The sequence below is a fragment of the Corythoichthys intestinalis genome, chromosome 22 (genome assembly GCF_030265065.1).
Source record: "Corythoichthys intestinalis isolate RoL2023-P3 chromosome 22, ASM3026506v1, whole genome shotgun sequence".
In the NCBI taxonomy this organism is placed as follows: domain Eukaryota; kingdom Metazoa; phylum Chordata; class Actinopteri; order Syngnathiformes; family Syngnathidae; genus Corythoichthys; species Corythoichthys intestinalis.
In genome coordinates, this window is record NC_080416.1 from 32,521,582 (window position 1) to 32,543,191 (window position 21,610).

General features: G+C 40.5%; 1 protein-coding gene across 1 annotated transcript in view; it reads left to right on the forward strand.

Annotated features, from left to right (window-relative positions):
* Positions 1-21,610, forward strand: part of mylipa (myosin regulatory light chain interacting protein a) — a 40,056-nt gene that overhangs the window by 13,827 nt on the left and 4,619 nt on the right. The window contains exons 3-6 of the mRNA XM_057828073.1: positions 17,783-17,968; positions 20,517-20,714; positions 20,814-20,978; positions 21,143-21,554. Coding sequence (XP_057684056.1) covers positions 17,783-17,968; positions 20,517-20,714; positions 20,814-20,978; positions 21,143-21,554 — 961 coding nt within the window. The remainder of the gene's footprint in view (positions 1-17,782; positions 17,969-20,516; positions 20,715-20,813; positions 20,979-21,142; positions 21,555-21,610) is intronic.

Consider the following 21,610-nt stretch of genomic DNA (forward strand, 5'->3'; position numbering starts at 1 on the left):
CCGAAAGTTTATCCATCGATATTTTTTTTACTTGAGCTAACTCAGTGAAGGACTTGAATGAATTCCACCCCTCTTGTTGTCCTTTTCATAGTCAAAACCTTGCAATCATGCTGAACTGGGATAAATTGCTTACATCTTTTGACTCATCCAAAGCGAGAAAAAAACGGTGCTGCATTTCTGTCCTTGCGTTGCCTCAATTTGATTTGACGTCATGATGTTATGAACCTGAACAGTTCTTGCTGACAGAGGCTTGTCTTTTATGTTTAACTATCTTTATCCAAAAAGTCGTCAAAAACTCTCCACTAAGACAAATTCATCCGTCCATTCCTGCTGAAAATTATACTCCTCGTCTTTTTTTAGCCATCTTCTCAAAAGGGCTTCTAAAGTTAGCTTACAACAAACTGAAAACGTAAGTTTACTTCTTGCTCTCGCGCACATCGGCTGCTATTTTCGACGGCAAAATACAGTAACCCCACTTGAACAGTGTCTCTGCCTCATCTGCGTTGCCTATGCGATTGATAGATGGATAAATAGACACAACGATATGCATGTTTGCCACTTTCCCACTAAAATTACTGCGAACCGGCTTTCTAGTCGCCGGTTGTAGTATATGGACTACATGTCCCATGATCACCCTGGGCTCACGCAGCCAATGGCATGGGACTTGAGGGGTGGGGGGGGAATCCAACGTGCACATCTAGGTTGTTATTTGATGATATCTAGTGCGCGACTGTTGTCAGAGCATTTTTAAAAAGTTAACATGCGGCGCTAAAGTCACGTCTGCTCATTACTGCACAACACCAGTATATGACTGGTGACCGTCGCTGTTTCGCGCAATGCACAAAGGAGTATAACGAAACTTTAAATTTTTTTTTAAATAAAGATTTGTCTGCGAGCCAGATGCAGCTGTCAAGAGCCAGATCTGGCTCGCAAGCCATAGTTTGACAACCCCTGAACTAGAGTAATTCGATTGGGGGGCAAAAAGCTTCGAATCAAAATTTGCTGCTTCGAGGATTCGTTTAATTAGTGGTGTTGTAATGGTTTGTTTTGAAAGGGTTTGCATTTAGTATTTTTGATTTTTGGGTGGATACACGGCCCTCTAGTGGCAAGAGTGACATAACTCGTCTGCATCCAGCTGCTTCCTGTTAAGACCAACATAAGGTTGTTTGACAACAAGTTTTTGTTTGAGCTAATATGATTGCTTTTGCATTCGTAATTTAGTTTAGAGGTATATTTACCAGTTTCTTTGTGAGAATGTGAACGATTTGTTAAGCGCATTAAAAAAACACACACACACAAAAAGTTAGCATTTAAGCTAATTATTTTATTTATTTATTTTTTTTTATACGTTTGAGGCTTAGTTTAGGCATTTTATTTTTAAATGCATTCATTGCTCTTGTGAGATGAAAGTGCAATCCTGCATAGTTTCAAAAAACGCTCGGGAATTTTATTTTCTATTTATTTTATTTTTTTACATCTCCTATTATTGATTCTGCAACGAATTGAAATGTTCCTAATCCAATTATTCAGACTAATTGATGGATTAATCGATTACCTAAATAACCGATAGCTGGAGCCCTAATTTTGGGGCATACAGAGTCACTTCCTGTTTATTTTGTCAGCACTGACGTTATTCTCCTGCTGATTTTATGTCACTTCCTGATAATTTTGGCACATTTATGGTCCCGTCAATCAGTTTTTGTTTTGTTTGGAAGGAGGCGGCAATTACGGGACACATCTCATTGATTTTGAGTCTCTTCTTTTTGATTAATGGCCTGTTAGTTTTAGAGCATTTATAGGGCATTTCTTGTTGATTTTGTGGCGTTTCCATCTTAGTGGCATGAAAAGGTATCTAACTAAAATCTTGGGTAATTTTAAGTAAAGCAGTCACTTTTTTTACATCTGTGTGATTTTGAAAAAGATCGGCTCACATTTGATGATTTTATGCAGAAATGTGAGACATTCCAAAAGGCAAATTAGGGTACAGTGCCTTGCCTAAGGGCATTTCGACATTGGGCAGCCATAGCCAGGAATCGAACTGTCAAAACAGTTGCAACATGTTTGCACGAGGCTTCTCATTTTCAAGCCGTCGTCACCCTTGACCTACTTAATGCAGGCACGCCTCATCGTCACGCATGCACACGAGATTGCTCATATATGTTATGCAAAAGAGCCCGCATGGAAGGCGCCGGGATAATCCATGCGTGCATGGAGGTAATGTTCAACTGGTGTTTTTAGAACATTAACGCAGCAGAAACACTGCTGCTGTTGCGTGTTCGTGCACTATTGTGTCAAGTGTGCATGTGTGAGATATTTGTGCAACAACTGAGCTCAGCAGTTTGTACTAAAGCCAAAAAAGGGGGTGCTGACTTCCAAGCGTGTTGGTTGTATATCCCCTCCTTCTTCTTCTTATAGGGCGTTTGCATTACATAATGTGCTGCACAGAGAACTGCTTATGTAAGTTGCCGTTCGCCTGCCACGTCGTGGTTGTCCCCGAGCACGCTGTTTAGGTTATAGAGTTGGGAGCCTCTGGGTAGCCCACGATACAATACGATTTGCGATACAAGGCTCACGATGATCTCACGATATGGTGATCCAACAATAATTAGGAAATCATTTTAGGATATTCTACAACGGAACAGAAAACAGGAAAAACAAGCTTCTGCTATAAATTGCAATGGGTTTATCACTAGTATTCGCTGCCATCCCTCCCACTTCAATTGGATGTTTATGGCAGTCAGTGGCAGCTAATGCCAGGCAATGAGTTCATTTTGGGGCATTTCACATCATTTTCAGTTGATTTTTGGTCACTTCCTATTGATTATGGGGCATTTACAAGTCACTTCCTGGATAGGACTTCTATGGCGGTCAGTGGCAACCAATGAGTTTAACTTTTGGGCATTTCATGTCCTTTGCTGTTGAATTTTAGTTACTTCCTGTTGATTTTGGGTTACTGGTAGGGGTTAATATGTTCCGGATCCTGCCGGCACAAGATCCGCCACCTCTTGATTTTGGCCTCCGTGTGTTCCGGGACTTATTTGGGCAGATCCGGCACCTCTCGTGTATAGAAAATAATACAAAAAGGTTTTTTAAAAATGTATAAAATGAAAAATTATTGCATAAATTAATTTGCAGAACAAATCCCAAGAATTGCATGTTGTTTATAAACATTTAAGGTCATTTGAAAGAGTCGGATATTTGTTGATGCACTGAAAAGCTGGACCAACAAATCAAGCCGCTGACATTAAAAAAATTTTTTTTCCTAATTTTAAAAGACTTTGGAAATTTGCGGCATCTGGCAACCAAGCAGCCATATTCAAACGGTATTTCAACATGCCAAAAAGATGCATTTACTGTATTTTTTGAAAAAGAAGATGGTTCAAAGCAAGTCAGAAAAGCAACAACCAAGCCGGGGCAGGAGGCTGCTACCGTAGCAGCAGCTGGTTAGGTTCAGCGCCTCCTGGAGTCTGGGCCAGCTACAGCGCCAGCAGTCAGCCAGGTGGACCACCAACAGCCGGAGCAACAGGCCAGTAACCTTATGGGAAATTTGGGTTTGGGCTGCACAGTTTGTAAGGCGGTGGGAACTTTGGGGCCAGAGAAGACTGGGGGGATGAAACTCTCAAAAGAATGGGTTTGTGTTATTTACTGTAATCTGATTTTTTTGTTTTTGTTTGCAAGTTAGACCTGTCGAGAAACTAATTGCTGACTGTGTACTGTAAGTCCTACCTGTGGTTATGTGGGCAATTGCCCAGGCTATGCAGAGTATAGCCTAAATAATTGTTGTCATAACATTTATACCATGATATTATCTGAAATTCAGGCTTGTAAGTCCCACAGCATGGCAAGTGGGCATTTACGTGTTGTTTTCAGCACCATTTTCTGCGTATGTTCCGGGACCTGTGCCCATCTCATCATCCCTGAGCTGTCATATGTACTATGCGTTCCGGCACCTTATGATTTACAAATTAAGCACCGTTTACTGGACAGTAAGTTACCCGGCAATGTCCCCAGATGAATAGGAAATCATAATCAACAGGGACAAACCTGTAAATGCCCCCAGAAAACTGGCAGTGAATGCTCTGGTTTCAGTGCCATTGACTGCGCTAAACGTCAAAGACAGTCAAAATGAATTGGATGTCGTGCGCCATCAATGGAAGCCAGTGAGCTACCCTAGACACTATTCTAAGGGAAGATTTTGGTATTATCGTATTGGTTCCTTATTTTTATTTATTTATATATATATACACACACACACACACACACACGGTGGTGCCTCTATTTACGAACGTCTCTACATACAGAATTTTCAGTTCAAGACACGCCTCAATGGGAAAATATTGCGTCTTGTTAAGAAATTTCAGGATACGAAAGGCAAAAATACAGTATGGCTGGTACTCGCAGCTCCCAGAGTTTACTGAACATAACATACTTATAGCTGCTCTGCCATTGACTATTGCCTAGCATTCCTGACATCCAATTGGCTAAGAGGGACCTCTACTGTATGGGTATGTGTGTATCCCAGCGGCTACAAACTACTCCCACATAATGCTACGGTAGATATCACATGTATAAAGAACTATATGTGAAATGACACTCTGCGGCGTTAGCACATGTGAAGAAAACTAGATGCGAAATGACAGCCGCCAGCTTAAAGCAGTAGACTTCTCTCGAAGGCTGTTGTAGCGAACCTTCCGAGTGAACCAAATGAACTAAAATCTTATCTAAAATAGTCCTAAATCGGCAAAATCTTGAGTCTATCTTTAAATGATATGAAAGTTTTAAGACCAAAGGGAAATTATGGAATAACGGGAGCAATTTTAACCATTTTAACGGTTGATTCACAACATTACATTAATTGAATGTAGTTTAAAGCTGCTGATACAGAATGGGGACTTGATTATTTTATTTACTATTTGAACTGTTAAACTACTATTTCAGTATCAAGTTATTTAAGCCTGAGAAAATTTTTGTAACTAATGTATAAAACATTAAAAGCTGCAGGGGTGCATCAATAATCGATTTATAATCGAATCGTAGCCTCTGAATCGTAATCGAATCGTTAGGTGCCCCAAGATTCCCACCTCAAATTATCACCCCTTTATTTTGAACCTGTTATAGGAAACTCGATGGCTGCCATCGACAGCGCTAGACATCCAATTTTGACTGAGCGGGGTGTCAATGGCACTGACGGATTAGCGTTCACCTATGTTTATATATAAATGAATAATGTTATCATTAAATGCATGATTCATATGGCAATGAGAAACAAATTACTTGATCACACTTGTTCATTTTATTGAGGAAAAAAAAGTAAATTTCAGCCCTACTGATATAAACTGTACACTTAGAAACTGTTATAGCCCAAAATTTCCTGACTACTAATGCTGTCATTTTTCGAGAGACAGCGAGAACAAAAACTGGTATTTGCCATGTGGCAAAATGGATTTTGCCATGTGTTTTTTTTGTTTGTTTGTTTTTTTTTACATGTGGCAATATTGATTTCGCTATGTGGCATTTTTTTATTTGTTTATTTATTTATTTATTTTATTTTTTGACATCTGGCAAAATGGATTTTGCCATGTGGCTTTTTTTTTTTTAAATTTTTTTTTTTAATGTATTTAGCATTTTTTTGGGGTGTATGGCAGTTTTAAAGGCCATGCACATCCATGCCATTTACGGCTATGCACGTCCCAATTTTCCATTCATATTAAATAGCAGAAAAACATGTGTGGCTATGATTTTTGACCATACACTTAGAATTACAGAGCATTGGCATTCAATTGGCAACCAAGTCAGGCTATGCCATTGACGGCTATGCACGTCCAAATTTTCCATTCATATGAAATGGCAGAAAAACCTGTGGCTTTTATTTTTTCACCCCCAATAAAATGCCACAAACCAAAATCCATTTTTCCACACACCAAAAAAAAAAAAAAAACGCCACATGTCCAAATACATTTTGCACATTGCAAAAAACAAAAAAATGCCACATGGCAAAATCAATTTTGCCACATGGCAAAATCCCATTTTGCCACTTTGCAAAAAATACCACATGGCAAAATCAATTATGCCACATGGCTAAATCCATTTTGCCACTTGGCAAATACCACTTTTGGTTCTCAGCCCTACTGCATTTTTTTCTACCTTTCAATGCAAGTGACACTCAGATTCACCGCCCAAACTTTCTCTTGGATGTGGAGGAACTAGGCTTTAAAATGTTGAAAACAAATTTCTTAAGCCTCTGAGACCTCAAATTTCAAAGAAAAAATGTTGCAACAAGTACTAGCGCTAATGGTAGCACTAGTTTAATGATACTTTGTCTTGGTAAGCCTCTAAAAGAAAAAACAAAATAATATTGTAGCAGCCGTACAAAGGCTTCTGTTTATCGTACACCAGCAGCCTTCTTTTTTAAGTGCATCTTTTGATATGCATGAAATGGGCTTTAGGCTTCAAGAGTCTCTTGAAGAAGTGAGGTAAGGACATGGAGACCTTCCAGTGCCGAGCCCCTCCCACAAATAATACACTTGTTTTTGTGTAGCCGGTGTAGTTGAGCATTTGCATTCATCTGCGACACTGCACGGTCTGACAAACCTCCTAGCGTCATTAAACTTAACCTGCTGCCTGCCTGAGGCGGTTATTTAACCATTTCTTTTGATTTAGCAAGCATCGGGTGCAACGGCAGGGCACGGGCTATTGGCAAACACGTTTTATATTTTATCAGAGGTATTTAATCTGTTAACCTTTTTGTGTTTCTAAGGTTTTTTTTTTTTTTTTTTTTTTTTTTTTTTTTTTTTGCTGCTTAGCCTAGAGCTAAAGTTTAACTACGGTGGAATCTTAACAATCTTGAGCGCTCGTCTGAAACATGCTCAGTTCTGCAATAATTTAGTCACACAATAAAGTAGGTCATAATAAATTATAGAGGCCAGGAACATAAATGATATTCAAATCTGCAAATTGTTACATAACTGATGAAAATGATCTCTGAATTTTAATTTGATTTTTTTTTTTTTTTTTTCATTGTAGTAAAAAGTCAGATCCACGATTATGACTCGTATAATAAGTAAAAGAGCAGTAGTTGTTGTTGCCTTGTAAAGAAAATTGAGTAAAGTTCGTAAAATTAACTGTAGTTTAACTAAATTTGATTTGCAGTGTCTTCTATTGTCAATGATGATAAATTATTGCCAATATATGATATTACAAAGGATTCAAATCAGGCTGAGAAATTAGAAGTAGTTAAATTCTCTAATTTGTTATCATTTTTTTTTTTAAATGTACGATGATATTGAACGTGAACAAAAATGGTTGGCAATAACTCGACTATTAAGAATGAGAAAGATGAGCTATTTTGGTATTTTATCAAGAACTGAATTCTGTGCACTTGGTTTGGTTTTGCCGGGCCAAATGTGGCCCCCGAGCCTTGAGTTTGACATCTGTGATTAACAGGACTGGCCTTTAAAAAGTGGACATGCTAGTTTGACATTTTTGGCATCTTTCCTGCTCAAAATGGCAACAGGCATACAATGGAAACGGTAGTTTGTCAGCCTGGACTAACGCGGGTTTACTGGAGTTCATTGACTGCGAGTAACCCCTGCCGGCATAAACCACATTGTTGGGACGGAAACTCTGGCGGGTGATTGGCTGCTGGCGAGTGCTGCATCAAAGCAGCAGTGTTGAGTTTCACTTTGTGTGGGGACGTTTTGTTCTGGAAGACCCCGAAGTGGGACAATGCTTTTATAGACGGGGCTGGAACACTGGAGAACCATTATTCGACTTTGGTTGTCCCCTTCTTAAGAATGTCTGAACAAATATTTATTTACATATATTTTTTACAACTTTTAACCTAGCCTTGCAACCTTTTCTGGTTATACCTTCTATGTTGTACACTGATGTACAATTGTACAACTCATTTTACTTGAATGTCCAATCCATTTGATGGTGCCAGGAGAACCACAGTTGGTTTGAAAAGAAACTGGTTTTACATTGAGCAACAAGTAATTTTGCCATATTAACAATGATAATTAAGGAAACACATCAACAATATTGCTACTCTTCAAACAACTGCTAGTTTACTTCATAAATTAACATTATCTGCCCTTGACTATTATAAACTTCAAATTCATTTAGACTGTGATCCTTCAATCACATGTATTTGTATCTTAAATTGGTTTATTGCTGTCAGCTACCATCTATAATATTCCTGACAGTTTGCCCAAAAACATTTTCTTTTTGGGGGGGGTGGGGGGTGGCGGCTTTCAAAACACTTTTCCTACAATTTTTGTCCAAATCATATTTTTTACTTCAAAATATTCAGGACGCGATGGGGCACAAAAGTAGTTTTTGCGAACAATGTACAGTTCTGCAAAAATTTGCCAAAAACATACCTATTCGTTTCTAATGGCCAAAATTGAATTCTAATAGCAATTCATGGTAATAGCACAAAAACTTCCTTTCGCTCCTATTGATTTCCAACCCAAGTGACTCAACATAAACAGGAAGTTACACCTGAATGCTCCAACATCAACAGAAAGTGACCCGGTTTTAACAAAGTGACCACGAAATGACCCCAGATCAATAGAATATGGCCCGATCATAGGAAGTGACCCCCCGAAAGCCCCCAAATTAACAGGAAGTGACCCAATATCAAGAGGAACAACCCAAAATGACCCCAGGTTAATAGGAAGTGAGCCGATAGCAAGAAGTGACCACAAAATGCCCTCAAATCAACAGGAAGTAAACCCAAAGTGCTCCAAAATCGACAGGAAGTGACCCGATTTTAACTGGACAGGACCACAAAATGACCCAGGATCAATAGAAAATGACCCGATAATAGAAAGTGACCCCAAAATGCCCCCAAATAAACAGGAAGTGATCCAATATCAAGTGGACGTGAACCCGAAATGCTCCAAAATCAAGAGTGACCACGAAATTACCCCAGATCAGTAGGGAGTGACCCGATAATTTGGCCACTCCCTAACCCTAACCCTATGAACAGGAAGTGACCCCAAAATGCCCCAAAATAAACACGAAGTAACCCAATATCAAGTGGACATGAACCTGAAATGCTCAAATCAAAAGGAAGTGACCACGAAATGACCCTAGATCAGTTGGAAGTGACCAGATTTTAACAGCAAGTGACCATGAAATTACCCGGGATCAGTAGGGAGTGACCCGATAATTTGGGGGGCACTTCCTATCAACAGGAAGTGACCCAAAAATGCCCCCAAATCAATAGGAAGTGACCCAATATGAACAGGAAGTGACCCCAAAATGCCCCCAGATCAACCCGAAGTGACCCAATATGAACAAGTGTACCCGAAATGACCCCAGATTAATAGGAAGTGAGCAAATTTTAACAGGAAATGACCACGAAATGACCCCAGATCAAAAGGAAGTGAACCCAAAATGCTCCAAAATCAACAGGAAGTGATCAGATTTTAACAGGAAGGATACAAGAAATGACCCTAGATCAGTAGGAAGTGACCCCAAATTAACAGTATGAGACCACGAAAGGCCTCCACATAAACAGGTGACGCAATATGAACAAGAAATGACCCCAAAATGCCCCCAAATCAAAAGGTGACCCAAAATGAACAGGAACTGAACCCAAAACGTCCTCAGGAAGTGAGCCAATAACAAGAAATGACGACAAAATGCCCCCAAATCAACAGGAAGTGAACCCAAAATGCTCCAAAATCAACAGGAAGTGACCCGATTTTAACGGGAAGGATACAAGAAATTACCCTAGAGCAATAGGAAGTGTCACAATAACAGGAAGTGACCAGATTTTAACAGGAAGGATACAAGAAATGACCCCAAATTAATAGGAAGTGATCCAATAACAGGAAGTGACCCCAGAATGCTCCCAGATCAACAGGAAGTGACCACGAAATGACCCCAGATCAATAGGAAGTGACCCAAGAACAGGAAGTGACCACGAAATAACCCCAGATCAATAGGAAGTGACCCAGTTTGAACAGGAGGTGAACCCAAAATACCTTTACATAAACAGGAAGTGACCTGATATACCAACTATCACAGCAACACTACATCGCAATCTCTCAGGAAATTGCATTTTCTAGTCCCCCAATGGAGTTTAGTTGTTTTCCTCAACATGATGACTGAAACATGACTATTCCTACCATGAGCTAGTTTATGAGAAATGTTTGTCTGCCTTCCAGCAGCTGTGCCCCTGTAGGACTTCCACTCCATCCATTTAGAGCCTTGATAGTTTTTATTTATTTATACTAGCGGCGTGAGAAGCAGTTTTGTTTTTGTGGAGCTTCTGTGGGAGAGTTCATAGTTCCACTTTGGAGCAGTCGGACTGGAAGCGCTGTCAGCTTATTTCCTGATATTTTTTGGGGAAAAAAATATTTGTCCACGGGCAAGGGTTGGTTGACATATTAATTGGACGTCTACTAGGGGTGGGAACCTCTGGGTACCTCTCGATATATAAAATGTGCAATTCAAAGCTTACGCTAGCGACGATTTCACGATATGGGGATGAAACAACAGATTGATAAACGAGTCAGGAAATCAATGCACCACATTATATAAGTCAGAAAACACTCAGGTGACTTGAAGCTCTGCTCTGAGACCCCCAATTTGGCCAACTTTCAAAATTGTCTGATATGCATGTGTGATACATCATTGGAAAGCTTAAAATCTCCATTTTTGGGGGGAAGGAAAATTGGGGGGGGGGGGGGGACAAAATTAAACAGCAAAACCCTATCTGGAGGTGAGAGCATGAAAGAGCAGAATTAAAGACGCCATTACTTTAACGAGATATTATCGTGTACTTGCCTTGTGTTGATCCAAAAACTCCATGCAGCATGTATCACCGAGTGTCAAGACACAGCTGTGAATGGCCACAGCTGGATTTTTGGGGGATTTTATGGGTGAAACATGGTAATATAACAAGGGTAGCGATGCAGAAATCGCAGACATCAAGGAGTGGTCGAGATGTTCTTTTTCATATATTTACCCTTTTAAACTTTTTAATTTATCCATGTTTGGATCAATTATCATTTAACACACCGGAGAAAATGCGACAGTAATGGGAAAAAAAAATACAATAAGCGATAGTTATGAGGTAGATATCCGTGACTTATTTACAGACACCATTTTTTTTCATTGTGACATAATGTGTTTAAAATACGCGAGTGAATAATTTTTTAAAGTCTTTTTTTTTTTTTTAAACAAATTATTAGACATCAATTAAAAATGACAGACATTTCAAATAATAAATACTAGAGATGTCCCGATCGATCGGCTTCCCATTCGATCGGGTCCGATCACGTCATTTTCAAAGTACCGGAATCGGCAAGAAAATATCGGCCATGCCTTTTTTTAATATATATATATATTTGTATTAAATCGTTTTCTAATTGTATTTAACGTCACAGACATAATATGCCATGACTCATCCAGAGTCTTTAATTTAGGCTTAAGGTAGGGTTATCAAAAATATCCCGTTAATGGCAGCAATTCTTTTATTAAAAAATGTGTCACGTTAAAATATTTAACACTATTAATATATGCGCTGCACGACCCTCTCACTCATTGTTGCGCTCAAACTGTAATGATGCCTTTTTACCTATATGGAGACAAACGGCAGCGCAAAATGAGTAGAGTGAATTTTGGCAGCCTTTGGAGCCTTTCTTCAATTGATTAAAACCTTGTAAACCCTCTTCCTATGATTAAAAATATCATGGGAAGCAATGTGGGGAGACAAGTGGGCAGTTGAACATTGTCCTAACAACTTAAGGTTTTTCCCAAAGCAGAGAAGATATATCCATTGGTAGCACGACGCACAGTCATGGTTTTACTTCCCATCATGGTTCCACTTCCCATCATGCATTGGGGGCATGGCTGCAGTATCATTTACTGAAAGCTCAACAAATACACTAGATGGAAATATTTAATCACAATATACAGTCAGAAGTCTTTCTATCCGTGGATCCCTCTCACAGAAAGAATGTTAATAATGTAAATGCCATCTTGAGGATTTATTGTCATAATAAACAAATACAGTACTTATGTGCTGTATGTTGAATGTATATTTTTGTCTGAGTTTTATTCATTTTTTTCGTAATGCATTGCCAAAATGTATATGATCGGGAAAAATGATCGGGAATGATTGGAATTGAATCGGGAGCAAAAAAAAGCAATCGGATCGGGAAATACCTACCGGGATCGGCAGATACTCAAACTAAAATGATCAGTATCGGATCGGGAGCAAAAAAACATGATCGGAACAACCCTAATAAATACCATTACTTACCTTCTTCAATGGCTAGGTTGAAACAAAAGCGGTTGCGTGACATCTGTAAACAGGAGTTTCCAGGGTAAAACCGACAAATTTAAAATAGTTCAGGGGCTTAATGCGCCATGAATCTGCTTTGGCAGCATATAGACATTGTTCTATCAAACATTACAGTTGTTTTGGCTTAAAATACAGCAGTTTATTTTAAAGAAGGGTGCAAGAGCAGTGGTTTTTCAGCCTTGTCTGTGGTTTCTGCCATAAACATTATACGCTATTTTGCCTATAATGCTTTTTCCCCACTACAGGTAGTCCCTGGGTTACGACGTACTCGATATATGCGAATTCGACTTTACGACGCTGGAGTTTCGTTCGCCTTTTTGTTTCCAGTCGTTTTTTTGGGGGGGGGGGGGGTTTAAGTCTCTTACTCGGTACCTTTTTGTACCTCCGTATCTTATTTTTTACTTCATTAATATGACGTGTTCTGTCCTCACTAAACATGAAGTTGTTCAGGCTTAGACATCAGCAAGGCAATTGTGCTTCTTGAAGCCTTTTACTTCCTTTACTTTTGACAATTTGTAAAGCTGTAACACACATATCTACACTTATGTTCAAAACGACACGCATTTTAACGATAAAACACTTGACACAAAACAATTGGCGTTCAAACACCCATCAAGTCTTATCAATAGGTAAATTTAGTAGATTAAATTAGCGTAATTTGCCTAACTCAAGTCCGCTAGCTTAAATACTACGAATGCTAACGTATTTACAAATCTCACAGCAAATCACTTACACTTAAGTCCACAAACTGTAGCTGTAAACTTTAATTACAAATGCATACACAAACATAAATTAGCTGAAACAAGTTACAGCCTTATGCGGGCCAAACCAGAGCACAGCTGTCCTTTATCCATGTCAGACGAGAGTGAATCAATGCATTCAGGTATGAACATTTATAACAGCTTGTATGACTTGAGCAATGTACAACATTATAAAAATCAATGCGACGGCTGTGCAAATATGTCATTGTAACACAAATAACTTACAGCTTGAACAGTACGCTTTAACAGACAACTTATTGTTGATGGCTGCTGTGACATAATTAACACAAGTGTTTACTTCAAGGTTTCAGGGTTTTTTTTCCCCAGAGCATTTTTTAATACATGCATGCACACATGCACACACATTAAAGCTGCATTTCTCTTATGGCAATGAAACATTTAAGATTTTATGATGGCAGTAATGACACAGAATAAAGCAAGCGCATACAGAAAAATAGCTGTGGGAACAATTTAGATTGTAACCAGTGTTGTTCTTGGCAGCCCTTTTGATTTTCGTCTGTCTTTTGGATGATACTTATTAATCTGTCATATTTCAGTCATCTCAAAATGTGTTTGTCCTCGTTTTGCTGACAAAAACTCGACTAATTTTGTCTAGTTGTAGTTGATGTTTACTAAATTTTTTCATCTGTAATAATTCCAAAAATAAAGGTTTCCAACTGTTTCGAATTAACATATTGTACCATCTACAAAGACGATGCCAATTTAGTGATTATACACACTTTTTTTCAAAGAATTATACCCACTTGGACGCCACGAACTGTATTAGGGGGGAAAAAAGGGTCCAAGAGTTTAAGAGGACGCTCACCGTGAGCTTTAGCTTCATGCTAGCGCGAATGATATGCTAATGTTACAAGTTACATTTTGTGTCAGATGATCACTCAGCACAGACCTTTAAAGACTAAAGCAACATTGCATATTCTCTTTGGCCAAGAAAACAAATCTTACCATGTGGACAAGCCTATATGGAGATGACACAGTGGTGAATCAGGAAGGGGGGTGCACAGCACGTCACGAGTGACGCAACCAGACACTGCTACGGTGGTAGACACATAAAATGTCACTTAGTGAACACGTGACGGAAACGATTGCGCATTTTTGTCTCGTTCTCGTCTCGTCAAACGAAAACTGGCATTCGTCTCGTTATGTTTTAGTCTCCCAAAGCACGTTTTTAACTCGTCATTGGCATGAAAAAATGCAAACATTTTTACACACAGTAAACAGACTGGTTTTTCCTCGTCTTCGTCTGTATTAAAAGCGGTAAACTTATTTCAATTTCGAGCAAAAGATGATTGTTCGTGGCACTGTAATAGTGCTCACATATTTTGTTTGGTTTCATTGAATGCGTCGCTCTCAAAACGTGCTTTGCCACATTGACGCCGAGCGAGGGCGACCGCTAGTAACCCGCTTTCTCATGAACTGTAGTAACCTGGCTGGAAACTTGTCCGATAGTAACCTCAGGCGAGCAGAGCACCCTGCTGCTCTCCAACCTATTGTTTGCATCAGGTAGGCCACGAAACCGGCGGCGCTGCGTCACATGACTCCTGCTGGGCCTGACACAATGGAACAGTGTTTGTTGTGTGTGCACGAGGGGCTCGGATTGGGATGTTTGACACCAAATCAAAGCGCCGTTTTTACACCCACCCCGGCTTGTTATGGTCTGGCTCCATCGTTTGTTGCCATTCAGCACCTTGGGAATTTGGGCAGGCCCCTAAAGATTGTCAAGGAAGCGCCGCGAGTTTCACGGTAATCCCTGGCGGATCGCTAATTCGGAAGAGAAGATGTCGGAAAACGTGACACTTTCATGTCGGAGGGTTTACCACTGTCAAGCTTGCTCTTGAGTATCGGAAGTCTAGATAAATTGCAACATTAGACATGTATGCATGCAAAACGTTAATGACATGGAATGGCTTCATTAGATCTTTGTCGAAAAAAATCACAAATCTGAGAGGTTAAAGGGAATCTTTTAGGGATGTCCCAATCTGATCTCGTGATCAGATATCGGGCTGTTTGCGCCATTTTTCAGAGGCTCAGAATCAGGTGAAAAGGATCGGGGTTTTAATTTTAAAAAATATATATTTATTTTTCTGCTTCATGCTTGTGCAGGGCCACAGCCTCTCACTCTCCCTCCTGCTAAGCAATGTAGCCAAACTGGTCAGCCTGTTGGGTACTTAAAGTTAACGGTGATTGACAGGTTTGTAGCTTTGATCTGACCAGAGAAGCTTGGTGGCGCTACGATCAAAGGCACACATGTCAATCATTGATAAACCTGCAAAATTGTGCTGTGACAACTAGGGATGTGCGCGACTAGTCTGCCCATAATTAAACATTTCATATTTTATGAGTCTGTTAAATGCAGCATCATGCATCTTGAGCCACCTTAACATATACTCTGAACTCCGGTTAAGTCCCGGGATTTAAATGGGCCCTTACGGCTTAAAGCTATTTCCAGGGTCTGATGGCACGGACATTAACTGGGTCGCATCCTCGTATCATGTCCAGGACTTCACCGGGATGCGGCATGCATGACAGCAGCAGATTCATTCCCCAGTCATAGCGTAATTTCCTCTGTCTTCACAGTAAGACGAAAAGCAGTAGACAAACATCGCAATTATCAACATGGCAAACTGAAAAGATGGCAAAATTTAAATTGGAAACATAGCGAAATTAATTAGGTACCGAATGTAAGAGCTGAGGAAGAGACAGCCCATTGTTCATCTTTGGAAATGTGTGCTCTGTTGCCGATGCCGACCAAAAATGATGTTATGTCCGGGTTATAAAATCCCGTCCCTCGCCCTCCCCGCACGAGTCGCCAACATGGAACAATTCTGAAAGTGTCCAATCTGGGTAGTTCCCGGTACATCTCTCCATGTCTGAAGGCCATGACGCGAGTAAAATCCCGCCTCACATAACACGGGAATTTGTGTTAAGGGGCTTTGGTCTTCGCGCCTCTGCCTGTTTGTAAACAGGCTGAGCAGCCAGGGAGAGAAATGTTATTCTTGCTTTAAAAAATCACATTATGAAGGCAGCACGGTGGAGCAGTAACATGTTTGGTAGTTTGTTTAAAAAAAAAAAAAAAAAATTCCCGTTATTGGATCGGGACTCTGTATCGGCAGATTATCCAAATCAGGTGAGTCTGACTCAAAACTGCAAAACTATGTGACCAGAGAATTTTTACAGTAAATATTACACCTTGGTTTTTCAACAATTTCCTCTCATCTTTAGCTGCGTTTTCATTACCTATGGTAAGTGGCAAAACCAAAATTTCACATTTAAAAAGCACTTGTATAACAAAAAAGTAAGAGACTAAAGCCCCTTTCAGACATACACTGAACTCCGATTAAAGCAACAATAGGTAACTTTTTAGTTTTGGTCTTTTTTAGCAACGCCGGTGGACCAAAGCAGTAGTGTTTTACCTTAAGGAAGACTGCGAATGAATAGGATGAACAGTAATTAGGTAATGAATCCAGTTGTGGCTAAACAATAGCATATGTACATTGTGTAAGTGAGAGGCTTTTCTCAGCAGCGTGAGCGTCAAAGCGTGAGTGGATTTGAATGGACTCACTCATTGAAGCCTTTAATCAAGACAAACATTTTTCTGCATTATTGTTGTTTAGAATACACATTATGAAGGTGGCGCAAAAAACTTTTTTCAGACCCTTTTAGACATATGCTGAACTCCCAGAATTGAAACTGGTAGCCACTTATGTCTGAAAGCAATTTCCCAGGTCGACGGACACGGAATCATTTGTTTTATTTGTAAAATTATAGATTTCTCAAGTATCCAAAGTCATATTAGTTATTATGCTAGCAAAGCTCTGCTGAAGGCTAACTTTAGCACAAAATGTCCCCTCTGTTACATCCAAATGGCACCCTATAAAAAATAAAGATGACTCGAGTATATTGCAAATTTGAACCCTTTCAGGGACAATAGTCGCAGCAGTTTTGATTTTATTTTGAAATATTTGCTATTATGGGGCTTTTTTTAATTATCATTTTTGATTTTTATATAGAAAAGAAATAAAAAATGGATCATTTAATTCATTTTATTTACAATTAGGTACTTTTTCTTTTTTTTTGCCCATCACTATATGTTTCGGGAAGCATGTGTGAATGCCCTATATGAATGTACATTTCATCAAAGTTACTGTGTCATAGTTCAACTGCAGGAGTCAAGGTTACTACAGTTCAGAAGCTGAGTGATGATGTCAGGATTACCAGTCGGAGCGTTTGTCTCCCACTGCTGAAGAATTCCTTACATCTTGCGGACCAAACAATGGTCAGCTCTCCCTCCGACCAAGACCTATTTTTCAGGGCTCGCTGTTTTCTTTGGCCGCGCCAGAACTGGGTGTTTTCCTCACGTTGTTCGAGCCAAACAAAAACAGCTTGGCCTCCAAACGCCGCCTCCTTCTGATAGAATTTCCCAAACAAAGCGCCGTATTTCTTTATGGCCAAATGCTGTTGCCGGAAACCGTGGTGATACATAGACTTGAGCTCTTTGAGCTATCTTTTCGTACAGGAATTTCTCATTGTGAGTCTTACCGAGCTATTGAACGCAAAGACTGAGTCATTGTGACTGCCCGTTTTCCCTCTTTTGTGTTCCAGTTGACTGAAAATGACTAAATTTCTAGTAAACTGAATGTCTGTTCTGAGCGGTAACCGGTTGCCATGTCTTCACCAGACACGTCTTCTTCACTCACGTGAAAGAGGACCTCCACAACGGCCACCTGCGCATGGGCTCGGAACAGGCAGAGGAACTGAGCGCCCTGCTGGCCCAGGCGGAATTCGGTGACTACAACCAAAACACGGCCCGGTACTGGTACTCGGAGCTCTGTGGCGAGGAGCCCTGTCCCGCGACTGTCAACAGGTAAGACTAGGCCTGTACAAACCAAGGCCCCGTTTTTTATTGGCCTGCAGCAAATGATATAATATCATTGAATATGGCCCTCACAAAAAGCTTGAATTCAGCCTACATTCTCAGTCATTTCTTAGCTTTAACAGAAACTGGAGCTAGTCAATTTATTGTGGCAACAATAATAAAGAAAAACAATAACGAATTAACAGCGGGCTGCCACGACATGCGACGGATATCTCTCGCTATCTCGCCCGCTCTCCCATTCTTTCTACTTGCTCCCCTCTACATCTTAGCTCCCCAGTCCGATCGTCTCTTAAGGGGGCTGCGCTTAGTTACGGACATTACAATACATAAGGAATAGGTTGCCGTTGAACCAGTCACACTAGGCTGATGCTTGTTCGAAACAGCCTTTGATAAACAATCTTATTTGCAAGGTGTGGTTGTATTGTAGTCTACAACTGTACTACTTTCCGTCCATAAAACATGTTTACGTTTTTAATAAAGTTTCTGAGTATAAAACAAAAATAATTTCTCAGTACACAAATCAGACAAGTCCTTTTCATTCAAATAAAGTCCTGCTGATCGACATTGTTTTTTGTTGTGGTCAAAGCACTGATATAAATTGTCAATGACTCATTTATTTTCTTCAAACCAGACAACAAAATCAAACAAGGAGGCAGACTTTAATGAATCAGTTTTCTTTATCAAACAGTTCATAAATACAGTCTAAATCCAATATCAAAGCACACTCTCTTGTATGACAATTTACAGTTTTAATGGGAGTTTGTCTTGAAAGGAGACTCTTAAGCTGTTAAATGAAGGGATTTATGTGTGTGGTTACGTTATAAAAAGAAACGGGACAAGTGTATTATCTTACGATAACTCAAGTGCTAATATGATTCTCCAAAACATAATACAAACGGACACTTAAGACACTTATTAGCATAATCACGAACTTAGCGCTCTGTGCTAAGTAGTAATGTCCCATCAAGAAATAATACAACAATACAGTTGGCTTTATTTACTCGGCTCTGGCGGAGGCACACTGGATCTAATCACACAAAAGAATCTAACTCTCGACACGTTGTAATCTTATTGCTTCAGCAGCAGTTGCAGTGAACTCTCTCTCGCTCTCTCTAATCCAGTACTTGTCAAATAGTGGGGCGCAGAGCGATGCCAGGGATGGTACATGTAAACTCGGGCAACATACTTTTTTTGTCGTCCGAGAGTGAAGTATAATTGCAAATCCACTTAGTGTGTTGCAGTGGCGCTTTCATTTTCAGAGTGTGCACATTATTTTTTAACTCCAAAGAGGAAGATCAGCCGATATATCAGGAAAAGGACCTTTTATCAAAAATCGCATATTGGTTGATTTATGGCGGAAAACATTCGGGTGACTTGAAGTTGTGCTCTGTGACCCCCAATTTGGCCAAATTTCAAAATTGTCCTATATGGATGTGTGATACATCATTGGAAAGCTTAAAATCTCAATTTTCTGGGGGAAGAAATTTTTTGAACAGCAGGGCATTTTCAAACCCCTAAACCTTAACTCGAGGTCAGAGCATAATTAAAGACACCATGATTTTAACGAGATATTATCGCATACTTACCTTGTTTCAATCCAAAAACTCTGTGTCAAGACACGGCTGTGTGGGGCCACAGCCGGACTTTTTGTGGATTTTATGGGCGCAAATATTAACTTTTAAACTTTTTTTTTTCCCACAATTTTTCTTTGTTTGGATCGAAAAATCAAAAAATACTATTAGGCCATAGTTACGAGTTAGATATCAGTGTCCTATTTACATTTTTTTTTTTCTTCATTGTGACGTAATTTGTTTAAAAGGTTAAAATATGCGAGTGAATAATTTTATAAAGTCTTTTTTTTTATTTTTTTTTTTATAATAGACAAAATATTAGACATCAATTAATTATTCTAACTTAAAAATCATAGACATTTCGAATAATATATAATTCTTTTTATGGCTAGGTTTAAACAAAAGCGATTGCGTGTTGTCTGTAAACCTGCGTCTCCAGGGTAAAACAGACAAATTAAAATTAGTTCCGGGGCTTAAGGCGCCATGAAACTGCTACGGCAGCATATAGACATATTGTTCTATCTAACACAACAGTTCTTTTGTCTTAAAATATAGTAGTTTATTTTAAGGAGGGGTGCAAGAGCAGAAACTGCTTTTTCAGCCTTGTCTGTGTTTTCCGCCACATATACAGGATGTATTGTAATATCCTTATACCTCTGGATTACTTTCTTGCTTGTAGCCCTTAACGCTTTGATCAGATTTGATCTGGGATGACTACTTTCACTGCCCCTGATGGCAAATTGAATTGGACGTCTGTCGCCGTCAATTGCAGCCAATGAAATATAGGAAAAAACTTTTTTTTTTTTTTTTTTTCCTGAACGCGGTCCTTGTAAAAAAGTGTTTTGATACCATTCCGAGATCGATACTCGTAGTGACCATTGAAGTTCTTACGCAAGCTATTGACTTGAGTTGGGCAATAGTCTGTTCCTCGACTACTGTACGAGATGTTTGTTTTGCGATTGCAGCATGGTGTCCAAACACAAGGCCTTGCGAGGCTTGAGCCAGGCCTCTGTGGAGTACCAAGCCCTACAGCTGGTCTCCTCGCTGGAACATTACGGCGTGGAATGGCACTGGGCCCGCGACGCCAACGGACAGCGATTGGCCATCGGCGTGGGACCCGAAGGCATCGCCGTGTGCAAGGAGGACTTCGGCCTCATCAACCGGTGCGGCCAAGGCGCAGATACTTAGCCCATTTAGAAATCGCCCGGTTTAGTGCGTGATATCCGAACACGTCGTTCTTAAATATGGCCTCTTTTGCACAGAGTCAGCTACCCCGTCATCCAGATCGCCACCCAGTCTGGCAAGACCGTGTACCTGACGGTCACCAAGGACAACAATGACAGCGTGGTACTTATGTTCAAGCTCATCAGCAACCGCGCTGCTAGCGGCCTCTACCGCGCCATCACGGAGACGCACGCCTTCTACCGGTAAGCAGACGTCACGAAAATCATGATGACATGACATTTGTGTTCCACTGAAAGGCGAGCAATGCGCAGGATTAGCACAATACGGTATAGCGGGCGTGATCTGGCTTCCGTGTCGTGAGTTTGACACCGTATTTGAAAGCCGTCCTCCCCATGTGTCTGTCCAGGTGCGACACGGTGACCAACGCGGTGATGATGCAGTACAGTCGCGACTTCAAGGGCCACCTGGCCTCGCTCTTCCTCAACGAGAACATCAACCTGGGCAAGAAATACGTCTTTGACATTCGCCGCACCTCCAAGGAAGCGTACGACTGCGCCCGCCGCGCACTCTACAACGCCGGCGTGGTGGACTCTGCGTCCCGCTCGGGGGGCGAGCGCTCGCCTGGTCGGAGAGACGGCTCGGACGACGACGAAGGCTCCGACTGCGGCAGCTGCCGGCAAAGCCGGGCACTTCAGGAGAGGCTTCACAGAGTGCGCGACGCGCTCCTGTGCACACTGTGTTGCGAAGAGCAGATCGACGCCGCCTTTTGTCCGTGCGGACACCTGGTGTGCTGCCAGACGTGCGCCGACCAGCTCCAGGTGAGGGTCGAGTTCCGTGTTTTTTTGAGACGCTGCGAATCTTAAAACATGATTGT